This window comes from Eubalaena glacialis, chromosome 2 (assembly GCF_028564815.1).
Source record: "Eubalaena glacialis isolate mEubGla1 chromosome 2, mEubGla1.1.hap2.+ XY, whole genome shotgun sequence".
NCBI classification, from domain to species: domain Eukaryota; kingdom Metazoa; phylum Chordata; class Mammalia; order Artiodactyla; family Balaenidae; genus Eubalaena; species Eubalaena glacialis.
Window position 1 is genome coordinate 146,833,373 of NC_083717.1, and position 15,228 is coordinate 146,848,600.

Genomic DNA, 15,228 nt, shown 5'->3' on the forward strand with positions numbered 1-15,228 from the left:
TTGGCTTATAATTTACTTACAGCAAAGTATAGGAATCTTAAGTGAGCAGCTCAGTGAATTTTTACAAATGTATACATCCATGTAACCATCATCCAGCTTGAGATATAGTAGATTTCTAGTACCCCAGAAAGATCTTTTGTGATCCCTCCTAGTCAGTAATCTCCACCCAAGGGTAACTATTCCCACCTCTATCACCATGGAGTACTTTTCTTGTTTCTGAACTTCATGCAGCTAAAATTATGTGATATGCTCACTTTTATATCTGGGTATATTTTATGTACTCAACATTTGGCCTGTGAAAGTCATCCATTCTATCACATGTGACAATAATTCCTTTTTCATTATTGTATAATATTTCATTGTATGAATATGCCCAGTTTCTTTTCCAACTATTATTGATGGATATTGGGTTATTTTAAGTTTGGGGCTGTTACAAATGAAACTATTTGGAACATTTTATGTATATGCACATATGTATACATTTCTGAGCTTATACCCGACAGTGGATTGTGAATCATGAAGTAAACATATGTTTAGCTTTGGTAGAGACTGCCAAACAGTTTTATGTAACCACAATCATGCCTAGCATTTTTCAACCCCTCTCCCTATTATCAACTTTCATATTCTTTCTTTCACTGATTGTATTCTGATGGAATTAAGGAAAAAATTGCCTTAGTGCATGCCTTGAATTAGTTTTCTTTGCTATATGCGACTATATTTTTAACCCAATTGCTGTATAAAAGAATATTTCTAAATGTTATAATGAAGGTGTATGACATTTAAATAGCTCCATTAAAAGTTTAAATAGGAAAAGGTTCTGCTTATTACCATAATTATTTTGGTTTTATTCTGTCATTCACCACAGTGTCTTGATTTACTAGTGTAACCTTGTTTTTGCTCACAGGAATTGTCTGAGCATCAAACCTGCCTGTTGAATGAACTTTATCAGTCTGTTAGGCAGAATTTCTATTGATTAGCTACAGTTCTGCTCAGCGTACCTGAAGTTGTTTTGGTTTTGTGAAGTGATAGGCTGTTATTTTTGGCAACATTATCTCTCTTTGTCAGTATGGGCACTGTCAGAATATATCAAAGTGTAATTTACATGTATACATGAATATGCTGTTTGAGTTCTTTTATACAGTTATATAAAAAAGATATCAATTACATTTTAAAAATATACATAAATATAAGCATAAGCACTTAAGAAACTTCTCTCCGTTCCATTTCTGTCTTTTCACCTGGTGGAACGTGTATACATGTGTTCATGTGTTTGTATACACATATACAGGATATGGGACAAAACCTTACTGACCTCAGGTAAGTTAGAAGGAAGACTAATCTGACTTCATGAGGAATACTAGGAGCTGACTATAATATTCGAAGAAATTAATTTGTACTAAAATCTTAGCTGAGGAAGATAATTACAGAGAACAGACTGGCAGATAGCCAGTCCATTCGTTCCTGTAGATCAGTGATTTTACAACTTGATGTCCATCAGAATTACCTGGAGAGCTTGTTAAATACGCAGACTATTGGACTCCAATCCTTGGAGATGCTGATCTAGTAAGTCTAGGGTAGGACGCGGGGATGTAGGTGGAAATCTGTGCTTCACAATTTACTCTGCAACCTTGGGCAAGTTAGTTTTTTTGCTTCGGTTTTCTCTTCTATAAAGTGGAGATACTCTTCTCACAGGGACATTGTGAGGATATAAAGACATAACATGCATAAATGCTTATTGCAGTGCCTGGTACCTGGGAATTGCTCAGTGAATGAGCACTTAATAGAGTAGCACTTGTTTTCATTTCTTTGAGCTGTGTGCTCACTGTTAATGAAACTCAGCTGTGGAGTCTGAATCCCATGTAGACCTGTTCTTATTCCAGGGTCCCTAGATGGCCCTTCCATGTCCCGACTCCTCATTAGCAAGCAAGCTGTTGGACCAAAGGAGGGAGGAGGAGGGACTGGGTTAAGTAGTATGGAGGCCCCTCCTTGCTAGAAAGCCAACTCAGGGCTGCCAAAGGCCTGTCGTGTTCTACAAAGTGTTAGTTTTGTCTTTGGAAAATAGCAGCTGATATTTGTAGAGTTGTGGTAGAACAAATTAACTGTAACAAAAACTATTTCATTAATGGTCTCATTTTTTAAATCATTTCTAAACATTTTTTTAAACAAAGAAAGTTTGTTCCCTGACAAATGTAGTTGATAGAATGTTGCCTTTCTGCATGTGGGGTAAATTTAGTGTTTTGGTCATTTTTAATTCTCCATGAGTTGAACTAATAGGGACTGTTCTAAATGATTTTAATCATCAGATAATAAATATGGGAACTTGGAAATTTTTGGAAATCAAATGATGGTAAATGTAGGAGCCACAAAATTTTTGAGTGATATAAATTATGGGTAAGAGGTTACACCTCTTCACTGAGACGAAAGTGAACAGTTCTTTTTCTGGAGCATATTTTAAACATTCTTGCTCAATAACAAACCATTGACATCGATACTCAAATGCTGTTTTTATTAGAAAGTTCCATATAGAGTATATTTTTAGATAATGCTTTCATTCTTATTCTTAATACCTCATACTCTATGGCATTTTTTAAAGTTCCCATTGCTCCTGAAGATTAAAGAACTTGAAAAATTTCACAATCAGCTAAAATGTAGCCTTAAAGACTCATAGTATGCAAATGCAAAACACTCAAGCTTGTTTTCACAGCAGGTAAGACTTCAGAGCCACAGCCTTACTTAATTACAGTTTTTAAACAAGAACATTGTTATTTCCTTAATAGTTGTTAAAGAGCTTTATCAGTTAGGCTCCAAATACTTGATTTAAACTAGCAGAACAATAATAATTATATAGGATGTGTGGAGGAAATGCACAGCATTATTTGAACAGCAGTTACACAAAGTTACAACATAGTTCATTTTGCATACACCGTATGGTTTGGAATTTTTCTTTTAACGTTTTATCACGTTTTACCCAGAGTGCTTTGTATATGACATTTTATTTTTTTATTTTATTTTATTTTTTTAAATTAATTAATTAATTAATTTATTTATTTTTGGCTGCGTTAGGTCTTCGTTGCTGTGTGCAGGCTTTTTCTAGTTGCATCGAGTGGGGGCTACTCTTGCTGTGGAGCACGGGCTCTAGGCATGCGGGCTTCAGTAGTTGTGGCACGTGGGCTCAGTAGTTGTGGCTCACGGCCTCTAGAGCGTAGGCTCAGTAGTTGTGGCATACGGGCTTAGTTGCTCTGCGGCATGTGGGATCTTCCCGGACCAGGGCTCGAGCCCATGTCCCCTGCATTGGCAGGCGGATTCTTAACCACTGCGCCACCAGGGAAGTCCCATGACATTTTAAAATACAGTCAAAACTAAAGATTAAAGAAATCCTAGACTGTATGACATCTGAAGTCTCAAATTTTGTAGTATCTACTTCAATTTTATTTAACATTAGACACTTTTTCCATTACTTTATCATTTTCTTTATTTAAGCTTATTTGTAAAGTGGAATTACAGTAATATAGAACTCAAATCCAAAGTCTTTTTAGTGAACGAAGATGATACTGATTTCCTATTGGCAAATGTATTCCCCCAGTGGTGTTGGTGGATTTGTGTTGATACATTTTCCCTAAATTCTTACGTGGCACATTACTAAATGATCTGCTCAGTGGGTCAGAGAGTAGTCTGTAGTCATGGAACAGAAGGAAGGTGAGGAGCCCACAGGAAAATCAGATCCCTAGCTTTTGTTCATCAGACATTTACTGAGTGCCTGCTGTATATCCTGAATATAAAATAAGACACTGTCCCAGCTTCACTGAGTTCCTGTAACTTATAAAACAGCCTAAGTGGTACTCTCTGGCCTTACATAAATACTTTTTGCACTTTCTAGTGGATAAGGTGCTTCAGATTATTTGCCATTTAATAGTGAATGTGGAAAAGAGCTGTAAACCTATTTTTCTTACTCCAGTTGACATTGTCACCATTTTGAATTGTTTGGCTTTCAGTTGTCAAGAGAGCTCAACATGTTTTTATTTTCTGAGTCTGAGTTACACATTAAGGTATGATAAGAAGTCATTAATTCAGAGTTAACTAATTTAGGATTTGTAATCATTAAAACTGTAACTGTCATCATTGTTGAAGAAAGAAGTTGCAAGTTAATATTACAAATACGAGGGGAAATGCCACATAATATATGTACCTAGAATGATAAACTGTCATGTTGCACATATTTTATTAATATACACATACAAAAATATTGTAATACACAAATGAGCAAAGGTGTGAGTTGCTGCCTCTGCCACTACTAGCTACATGACTGCAAGCTGTCTGGGTTTTCTTTTCTACTTCTATCAGATGAAGAAATTGACCCATGTGGTCTCTTAGTGTCAATCCTAATACTAATAAGCTTTAGTGGTTCTGAATTCAACAAGGCAGACTCATTAGAATTCCTGTCTCCCAAAACACTTGATTAAACATTTGAAAAGTCATTAGAACTGTATCTTTTAAAGACTGTTATCGTTCAACATGTGACTTTTCAGAATAACTTAACCCCAGAGTTCCAAATTAATATGGTATTATTATGTTTAAATTATACTAGGACTCAGAAAAAGAACCTGGTTTAGGTACTTACAAGATGTGTCAATAAAAGTTATTATTAAAGTAAGTAAAAGCTAGGTATTCACTTATTGTGCAGTATGTGAGCATTTTGTTTAGACCATCAAGAGGAAAACTTTCCTTGTAAAGATACTTGCCAAATTAATAATTTTGATAATCTGATTAGGCTACTTGGGGTTCCTTCTGAAATAACATATTTATCATGCACCATGGCTATAGAGTAGGGCCTTGTCCATGTATCCTAAGATTTATGAGTCTTGTACAAGATTGCAGTGGTACTTTATTACCAGGTTGTAGAAATTTGAATTATGATCATCATTATTGAAACACAGCTGCAGATTAAAGTGATTTCCATAAACCAACTGTTATTTTGCTAGTGTCAGCTTCTCCCTTCAAGGCATGTATTTAGGATGCATTACATTGCCTGATTGTGGCTCACTGTCTGGACTTGGCTGAATTGTTATCTTAAATGTGTGTTTGTCTTTGTCTTTTTTCCTATAGGTTAAAATTCTGTGTCACCAGTTGCTGGTCCAGGTGTGTGACCTACTCAGGCTAAAGGACTGTCACCTCTTTGGACTCAGTGTTATACAAAGTAAGTCTCAATCCCGTCTCTGATGGAGTTAGCCAGCTGTCCCTGAGGAAATGACATTTTATAGCTGTAACTTAAATTGAGCATATTGTTTTGTAATTATGATTGTCAAAATACCCATAAACTGATCATGATTTTTAATCTAGTACTCATATTTTAATATGAGTACTGTTCTGTATTTCTTACAAGTTTAGAATTTTAGGTCATGAATTTATTATGGTTTGAACTTAAAAACTGGTTCCTCTTTAGGAGTCTGGGTTTTATGTGTTTGCTCTTTTATGTTTTAATGAACTAAGCTTGATTTTTGTTTCTTTGCACTCAGGGAGCAGCTGGCGCTAGTAGGAAATTGGATGTTTTTGTAATTTAATTTGTTTTATAATTTTTAACATTAAAAGACATTTAGACATAATAAAAACTGACTTTCCTCTATTCAGGTTCTCTTACTGTTGAATATATAGTATAACAAAGTGATCTATTAATTTACTCTTGTTTTCTCTTTTTCCTTCCTTACCCCTTCTCTTTTTTCCAGTCAGAACACATGACTTGGAGATATGGGATCAGTTTCTTCTGTATACTTTATGTGGAAAAGATTTTCAAGCAAAGGGCTCCATATAAGCTTTCTCTGCCAATAACACCTTAGTTAGAGTTAAGTTCCCAGGGTTTAAGTGCAGCCATTCCTTAAAACGTTCTTCTTTCAAATCATATTTTAAGATTTCTCAAAGTTAGTCTTCTAGATGCCAAAAACCTTTCAAATCTCTGCTCAGTTTTCCAAGGAGACCTTTTTTTTGTGAAATTTATCTATATTTTATATTTAGATATGAATTATTTTCTACTACTGGAATTGGTTTCAATTTAAAGGCTTATGATATCTTGAGAATCTGGTTAGTACCATAAAATGCTTAGGTCTGCCACGTTGGAAAGTATATCATGATCAACTGATCAACAAGTTAAGCTCCAAAATGTGAGCAGTTTTCAGTTGTCTAAAAAGATAGCTCTGGAGAGGCCAGAGAGCATGGAGCAGGAAGTGAGGAACCAACCATTTGCTCTTCAGTTTCTTCCTGTGGTAGTGAAAGCAATAAAAACACAAATGCTCAGCTCTATCCTTGTATTAGTACACACCTCAGTCATTCTTTCAAGGAAGGGTCTGGGGGTATAAGATGCCCTACAGATTCTAAATAACCTTACTTTTATTTTGTACTCAGCGTTAATTCTTCTTACTCCAGCTACAGCCAGACTGTTGATCTTTGTTGTTGAACAAGTCAATCTCATAAAACCAGTTTACAGCTTCCTTAGGTTTCAAAATAAGAGTTTTTCAGATGTCCTTTTTAAAAGAGAGATTGCAGGATGGCAAAATAACATTGGAACAGGAATCAGATGACCTGGTTCTGGTTTTGGTTCTACGAATAGCTAGCCATGTGGCTTTAGACATATCCCTTGCCTTCTCTCCATTTCAGCTTTCTCTCAGGTCAAATGGAAATCACTGTTCCACCTGTTTTCAGGATTGATGTGTGCTTGAGAATTCCTAAAGTACAAAGCTCTGGTCAAACTGTCAGATGGTAGAGACACAGTAATAGTTTAAAAAAATATGTATGTGCCATTATGGTGAACAGTCTGTTCTATTCATTATGTTGCTTCTTCAGACAGGAACTCAAGCCAAACACAAATCAGATTCAACAGGAAGGTTGTCTGATCTTGTCCATTTCATGTTTAATTGGTAACATAAGAGAGATGGGAGATAGTTTTAGTTGACGTGATAAGTGGATTTTAGTAGCGTCCTCTTGTTTTGGGGACCTCTTCCTTACGCGTTTCATCCAAACTGGTTGACTTAATATGCCATTCATAGACAAAAAGTAGCTTTACCCTTCCTGTTCTCTTAGGACGCTTTTCCAGTCAAACTCCAACATTCAGTCATGAGTGACAGCGTGGTCAAGTGTGTTATCCTTGGAGTAGTCAAAGAGACACACTTCTCTTCCAGAATGAGTACATTTGTATCCAGGGCTTTCCAAGAACATGCCCCCATAGTGATGGTTAGAGGAAAAGGAAGGAGCTTTTTCTTAAAAAGATTGAAAACTGTACAAGATAGGAAGACTTTTCATATGAAATATCTCTCTCTTTAAAAGAGTCCATTTGGGAAATCGGAAAATTTTTACATTTTTTACCAGCTTGTTTTCACATGTTTAGATCATTTTTACATGGGTTTTTTAGCAGTCTTACTTTCTGTTCATCTTAAGAACATCATTCCCTTGAAGAAATATTTTGGCATTCATTCTTGTTTTGCATAAGATTCTTCTCCTCTTCCCACAAGGTCAATCCCAAAGGCAGTGCGAGTAATGCTTTATCATTTCTTCATGCTGTTTTATGCGGAGGAGACAGAGAAGGAATAGTCTAAAAGACTTCTCTTCACAAAGCACATGGGTCTTAAAGACTATTCTTCACAAAACACATGGGTCAGGCTCCTCACTTGGGAATGGGTTGGTTCTCATCAATGTTTTCTAATTTCTTACATAGAATTAAGGCGGTGTTTCTGCCCTGTTTCATTACTTTGCACTTATGAGATGGGTCCTCTATGAGCCAAACAAGAGCATGTTTTTCTAAAACCGAGTAACACCCACAGTGTTGGAAGTTAAACTGTAAGTTATAACGACCCCAGAAACTAAGTAAAAGTAAGAGTTGGAATCTAATATTTCTTCTAAATGTTAACATATTTTTAACGAGACGTGTTCTGTATTGCAAAAGCAAAATAATTCATAAAGATGGTCATTAATGTCTATCCCACAGAACCTTTTATCTTTTAATATCCTGTTGAGTTTTCTTGGTAATATGTGAATTCAGGGCACATTCACAAATCTTGAGGCTTTTTTGAAAAACCCATTTCTTTTCTTTTAAAAAAAATCTATCCTTTATCACCTTGTCTCCTTTTTTTTTAACGTGCAGATAATGAACATGTGTATATGGAGTTGTCCCAAAAGCTTTATAAGTATTGTCCAAAAGAATGGAAGAAAGAGGCCAGCAAGGTACGACAATACGAAGTCACTTGGGTGAGATTACATTTATGAGCAAAATTCTTTTGATTTTTTAAAAGGTTTATTTTAATTATTATACATTAGAAAAATATCTTAACACTTTATACAGTAAAGATTGGGAAAGGGAAATGAATTATAAGTTCTAAAATATCACATTAGTGAAGTGTTAATAGCTTATAGCATGTAGCAATAGATTTTGAATATCTGCTAACATAATATTGGATAATAACTTTTTAGTAATCTTGGGATAATGTTTTGAAATGAAAAGCATGGAAAAAGTATTTGTTCCTGTTCTTTGGCCACGTTAGTTGTCAAAACTGATGGTCTAGAAATTATTAGTCATTTTAAAATCCACTTTTACTATCCTTACATTTGATATTCGGTTACTTTATTGAACCGGTGCCTTCCATTTGCATAGGGGAGCATTCACTGGGAATTTACCTAGTGTTTTCAAGATCACCCCCTCGCAAATCAGTAATAATCCCCAGTGTCTAATCCTCGATCCTCCAATTTGTATTTAAGAATTCTTGGAGTAAACTGGAAGGCTACTTCAAAGCCAACTACAAAGTAAGGAACGTGAATGTCTAAATAAACAAACAGCATGTTAGCATTTGGTATGTGGAATGTCAGACGAACAGAACATTGTAATGAGGAGCAAATGGTCACCACAGGGGACAGAGCTGAGAGAGGAGCTGGATCTCAGCTAGAAATTTCCACTGGCATTTATTTTTATCTTCCCGTATGTTGTCATTGGCATTACAGTGAATGAGTATCAGATATAGTTATAAAACTTCCCGTTTTCGCATAAACCTGGTATCCATCTAGGACAACTGAGACAACTGTCTACCCGCTGCAAGCCCCTACTCACTAGAAGTAGATCAAACCTTTCAGTGTTTAAAAAGTAACTTGTAAATAATGGTATTTGTTGTTTTTGAAACCCACTTTTGAAGTAACTAAAAACAGCCTGATTTTTACACATGTCTTTGTTTAGGGTATTGACCAGTTTGGACCCCCTATGATCATCCACTTCCGCGTGCAGTACTATGTGGAAAATGGTCGATTGATCAGGTATGAGGACAGGGAGAAATTCCGAACCTTTATTTTTCTACAGTACTCATCCTCTAACATATCAGATGAAGTACTTGTGTTTATTGTTTGTCTCCACCTGCTAGAATATAAAAGAGCAGGGATTTTTAAAAAAAATTTTTACGCACGCATGTATCTTCAGTCCCTAAAACAGAGGTACAGTAGACACTCAATAAACATGTGTTGAATGAATGAGTGATAATGTTAGACTATCAGTGAAAATGTTAACAATCTCATCAGCTCACATTTTCTCTACTCCACATTTTCAGTAACAAATCAGTCACTGAAAAGATATTTCCTTTAAGAAAGAGCTAGCACTCTTGTGTAAAGTGGAAAGTTGGTTAACGGATTATATTCTTTTCTGGTGGTGGTGTGGGAAGTGGAACAGCAGCAGGAACTCTGTCCTATAAAAATGCATGGGTGTTTATATAGCCTGGTTTTCTTTTCACTTTTGGGGTCTTGCTTCTGTTCTTGGCAGTAGCTTTAAAGCTAAGATTACGCCCAGTGGAGGTATCCTGTGAGAATCTTAGATGCAGTTTGGCAAGGGCAGGTAATTGATTCTTTTTCTGGAGGCAGGTGCATGAATAATACTGTGCTCATGATACAGACTCAGAATTCCCCAGTTTAGAAGCTCAGTTTATTATTTGTATAGGAGGATTCAGTGCTGGAAGACTTTGAGGTGATTTTGTTGGCTGATAGAAAATACTAGAAATGTGAACTCTGTGCTTTACTTATTTATTTTTAAATTTTGAGAAACCCCACGTAAAAGGGACAAAGATACATGTGGCTAATGAGCTGTATCTGAGATTTGCTCTTAATATCTATGTTACTGCCACATGCAAATTAAAAAGTAAAAAATATTAGCCCGTAAAGAATGTTTTTAAAGCAGAGAAACTTTTCTAGTTATTCTCAGTTTATATAAAACTTTTACTCAGTTTACTTAATTGGAATGGAATGTGCTGGAAAGAAGGAAAATATATTATTTAGCCACTAATTAGCCCCCTGGGACTAATGACTGTTTAATTGATCCACACTTCTGCCCTTTTCCCCAGTGATGAGCTAGTCCAAACACTGTGTACTCAACATTATAAAAAGAAGTGCTCTGGAAAGTCATAAGGGAAAAAAAATTACATAAATGCTTTATTTTTAAATTTTAAACTTTTCATTTTTAAGCAGTCTTGGTTAAAGTAAACCCATATGTTTTTATTATCATCAACTAATGAGCTATTAATCTCAGGTGAACATTCAACCTAAAATAATAGGAAGACAAATACTCATTAAATACATACACAGACACACACACACACACACACACACACATTTTTTTCTTGCATTTTTACTTTGATCACAGAGGCGTCCTGTTTGCCTGTGACTTTTTTTGGAGCTTGACCATATTTTTCCCCAGTCAGCACGTCTTACTCAGTGTATTTAATGGGGACTGTATTTATTTCTGACCTCAATGGATTGTAATGAGTGCACTATTAGTATTTCCATTTGTGACGACTATCATGATTCTTATAACATGTGCCTATAAAATCACACCCATAAAGTAACAGCCACTTAATTAAAAAAAAAAAAAGATTTAAGGAGAGTTTTCAGTTTATTCATTCTTAGAGGAAAAAAAAAAAAAAAGACTATTCATAGTTAGGCAAATTCTTTTCTAGTAGGGCATATAAACAGAAATATTTTGAAAAGGGCCTTAGTGTATTTGTAATGTGCTCAGATGAAAAACAAAACGAAAAAGGACAGCATAACATTCAAGCCAGGATTGTCTCCTCAGATTTGTCCTTATTTGTGTCATGTGTGCAGCATTATTGTAGCAACATTATTTTAATACAGACAACAGATGCCTAGGCTTCTATTCTAATACTTGTTCAATGTAGTATATCCCATATTGGAGTGGAATGATTCAGATCTGTTTTCCATTCTCTGAATGAATCAAATGCTGTTGGCCATAGGAAGTGTTATTTTTGCAGTCTGGGTAGTCTGACTTGGGGTCCTGACGCTCTGTGACCTTGATGAAGCAGCAGTTAGGCAGCAATCAGGTATTAGCTACAACCTCCCCCTTTTCAGTGAGTGAGGAGGGAGGGGGAGGAGGGAGCAGGAACAGAAGAGCTCTTGTCACCAGATGGATAGCAGGATTTGGGTTCTGTTTACATGCCTTTAGATTGTTCCATCAAAATGTGAGTTCTGTTTTATTTTCCTAGTGACAGAGCAGCAAGATACTATTATTACTGGCACCTGAGAAAACAAGTTCTTCATTCCCAGTGTGTGCTCCGAGAGGAGGCCTACTTCCTGCTGGCAGCCTTCGCGCTGCAGGCTGATCTTGGGAACTTCAAAAGGAATAAGCACTATGGAAAATACTTTGAGCCCGAGGCTTACTTCCCATCTTGGGTAGGCACTGTTTTCAAATTCTAAAGTGTTTTCTCTAGCACATTTCTAGTTCATTGTGTGGGTAGTCATGCTGCTACAAGAACTGGGAACCCAGACGTTTGATGGCCAGTACACCCTCCATCACGCCCAGATACACATTTCACACTTGAGAGCGTGGCACATACAGTCTCTCGATGGCCTCAATCTGCTTATGGGTTATGAGGAAGAGGATTGCTATCCATCCTAAAGATGGTGGAACTTGGAATTTGCCAGCCTTCTTATGGCATTTACATGGCCTTGACCTTCTTATTTACTCTTAATTCAAGCAGCATTTTTCCCCTTCAAAGGGAGAAAAACATTACTCTTTAAAAGGTGAGATCATTCACAGCTTCTCCTATGTTGAGGAAACAAGTATAAGTAAACTGCTTGATCTGACCACCATCTCCTTCACTCTCAAAAGAGGAGCCACCCCCTTACTTCAGCAAGAAAACTTAGGTTATTTGAGCACTGACTGTCTCAGAGGTCCTTTCTCCATCCCCACCCTGTTGATATCGCTTCCCATTCTTCCTCTAGGTCTCTGCTGAGACATCTCTCTCTCCCATATCTTCAGCCTCTACCCCAACTAACTCTTCTTAAGTCAGAACATACTTTGTTTGGTTCACACCTCCCCATCCTCAGGGAAGAAAGGAGGGAGGGAAAGAAGACCTACCAATCTCGCCTTCCCTTCTCAGTAAAGCTTCTTGAAAAAGTGACGGCGTATATTTGATTTTTTAGCTTCTTTACTTCGACGTGTAATCCTCAACCCACATCCATCTGCCTTCTTTCCTCACCACCCCCTCCACTCATGGTGCTGTCCTTAAAGCCAGCGGTGACCTTTAAATTGCCAAATCCGGTGGACACTTCTCACTTCTTTTCCTGAATTTCTCTGCTGCATTTAACACTTAGTCACTCACGTCCCAGGAGATCTCCTCCAAGTTAATGCTTTTTACAACCACCTATGTGCTGGCACCTCCTGAATCTGTTTCTCTCCCCTATGTCTGTAAGACAGCTGTTTACCCATAGGCACCTCACACTCAGAATGTCCCAAATCAAATTCGTCTTCTTCCCACCTCAATTCTCTGTGTTCCTACCCCTGTGTTCCTAACCTCAGCCAGTGGCACTGCCGTCCACCTGATCACCCAGAAACTTGAGTCACTCGGGGCTCTTTCTTATCACCCTCCTTTCTCCCTGCCCCATCCAGTCGACGAGAACATCCTCTAACATAAACCCTTGATTCCGCATCACCCAGCTTAAGAAATAAGATCCTCTTATATTTTTGTTGCTCTTAACTTCCTAAACATTACCACGTGTCCTCCCCGTCGTGGTTCTTCATGTTTCCCAGCCTCCAGCTCTCATCAGCACTCCTGCAGACGCTTGTCCTTGCTTCAGGCTTTACTCACAGCTTGCAGAGGAGTTGATTTTGCTTCTGATTTAAACCTTCATCTGCGGAGTGAAGCCCTGGCTCCCAAGCATGACCTAGGAACTTCCCAGCATGTGGTCCCTGCCAGCCTTTCCAGCTTCCTTTCTGGTTGTCCTGTACCTTGTGTGTTGTGCTCTAGCAACACCCAGCAATTCCTGTGTCTCCACACCTACTGTGGTGTTTCACACATTGGGCCTTTCTGTCTGCAGCTCCTTTAGCTGGTGAGGCCCCCTCCCTGTTTTACCTGGCTACTCCTGCTCATCAGCTCAGGTGTGGTTCCCTGGGCAGACTGTCTAGGTGCCCAGTGCCCCTCCTCTGGGCTCAGTAAGACCCTGAACATAAGTATTTTATTCTCAAATGCTCTGTTTGTCTCTTGCACCCAGTGATCTAAGTGTTTCTTAGCATATTCTAAAGGACAGGCGTAAACGTAACCTTTTCTGTTTCTTCAGCATTTCACATCACGGTGCTCAATATAAGCTTTTGTTCACTGGCTGACTGTGCTTCAGTTGTTCAAGAAAACCCACAAAAGATGTCAGGCTATTACATAGCAATGTCTGTTGGGCCAAAATTAACCTGTATTTACATTCCCTAGTTATCATCAGGTACTCAATGACCCTTGGTCTTTAAAGCAGAGCTTCCCATTAGTGTGCCATGGCACCCAGGGCGCTGAGATACCAGCTTCCTCAACCCTTGCGATCACCAAAATCATCTACTTCATTGCCCTTACAGATATTATTTTCTAGGGGTTCTTTGACCTGAAAAAGGTTGACAAGTACTGATTTAGGTGATCTCCATGTAAAAGGAACCTAGAAAGAAAAATCTGTAACTTGAGTTCTCAGCAAAACTTGATTATTGGCCAATAACTCATCATGTTTAATTCTCCTTAAAATATTCATAGGAAGAAACAAAACATCAGTAACTATAAAAACAATGATAAAACTAAAAATTCTCTAATTTTCAAATCCTGGTCATTTTAAGCACTAAAATGCTTTTTGTTCACTTTGCATAATTCTTTCCATATTTTATAATCTTCGTGAAACCAGCTAAGACTTTTAACTTATCAACACCTTTCTTTGAGCCTGCAGCTACTGGATACTGTATATTTTTGATATCTAAAAGCTTTGACTACTGTCTGATGAAAACTGAAGTCGCAGTGAATTGTAATGAATATTTGCGTGAAACTGTTTTCTCATAAGCATTTGAGTAAAGTGTTCATATCAGCCTCTTATGCAAAAACCAGAAATGTTTCTGAGAATTCCTCACAGTCCCCTGCTTTCTTCGGATTAACATTTAGAACCTCCCACTCTGTGGCTGTAATTTTAGAAGAGTTAAGTAGGATCCGGAACCTGAAGATGTGCTGACAGTGGCTGCATTTCATGGTACCAGTAATTCTGCAAGTATAAGCAGTGAGGTGGACAAAATTGTGCAAGTTTGCATGGTTTTTCTTTGTTGGTGATTTTAAAGCCAAGAGAACATATTTTTCCCATTTCTTGTGATTTTTCTTCTTAGATATGGAGTACTACAGCTAAATTGACTCTGTAGCTTCTAGTATTAGCTGATTCAGCCAGGTCACATAACAGATGATCAAAAAAGAATGAGCGTGGGAATTTTCTAATGGAAATCAGCCAGTTTACATGGGCTATTTTCGGTTCTCATCCTTTCATCATTTGGAGGATGAGGGTAGTATTTGCATCCCTCCAACAAATGTTGCATTGCGCTCCCATTGTATTCCAACAGGTTGTTTCCAAGAGAGGAAAGGACTACATCCTGAAGCACATTCCAAACATGCACAAAGATCAGTTCGCACTGACAGCTTCTGAGGCTCATCTTAAATATATCAAAGAGGCCGTCCGACTGGATGATGTTGCCGTCCATTACTACAGATTGTATAAGGTACAAAACTGCAGTAGGTCTGCAGCCGTACCTCCTTGATCAGGAGAAGCTTTTATTGAAAGTTGTCATTTTAATTTTTTTAATGGGCTTTTAACAGAGTTTCATTTCAACCGCTGTTTGTCATCATTGGTCAGTCTTGGAGTCAATGATGCTTTTCCTCAGTCCTGGGAGCAGAATGGAGTCTCTTTAATGGTCCTAGTATT

The 15,228-nt window shown here is 37.5% G+C and overlaps 1 protein-coding gene across 4 annotated transcripts in view; it reads left to right on the forward strand.

Moving 5' to 3' along the window:
- FRMD6 (FERM domain containing 6) overlaps positions 1-15,228 on the forward strand; it is a 73,917-nt gene that overhangs the window by 42,083 nt on the left and 16,606 nt on the right. For 3 of the 4 annotated variants that reach the window (XM_061182545.1, XM_061182547.1, XM_061182546.1), the window contains exons 3-7: positions 5,104-5,194; positions 8,126-8,229; positions 9,206-9,282; positions 11,508-11,694; positions 14,870-15,025. In XM_061182545.1, coding sequence (XP_061038528.1) covers positions 5,104-5,194; positions 8,126-8,229; positions 9,206-9,282; positions 11,508-11,694; positions 14,870-15,025 — 615 coding nt within the window. The remainder of the gene's footprint in view (positions 1-5,103; positions 5,195-8,125; positions 8,230-9,205; positions 9,283-11,507; positions 11,695-14,869; positions 15,026-15,228) is intronic. The other variant, XM_061182548.1, reaches the window with a different exon arrangement.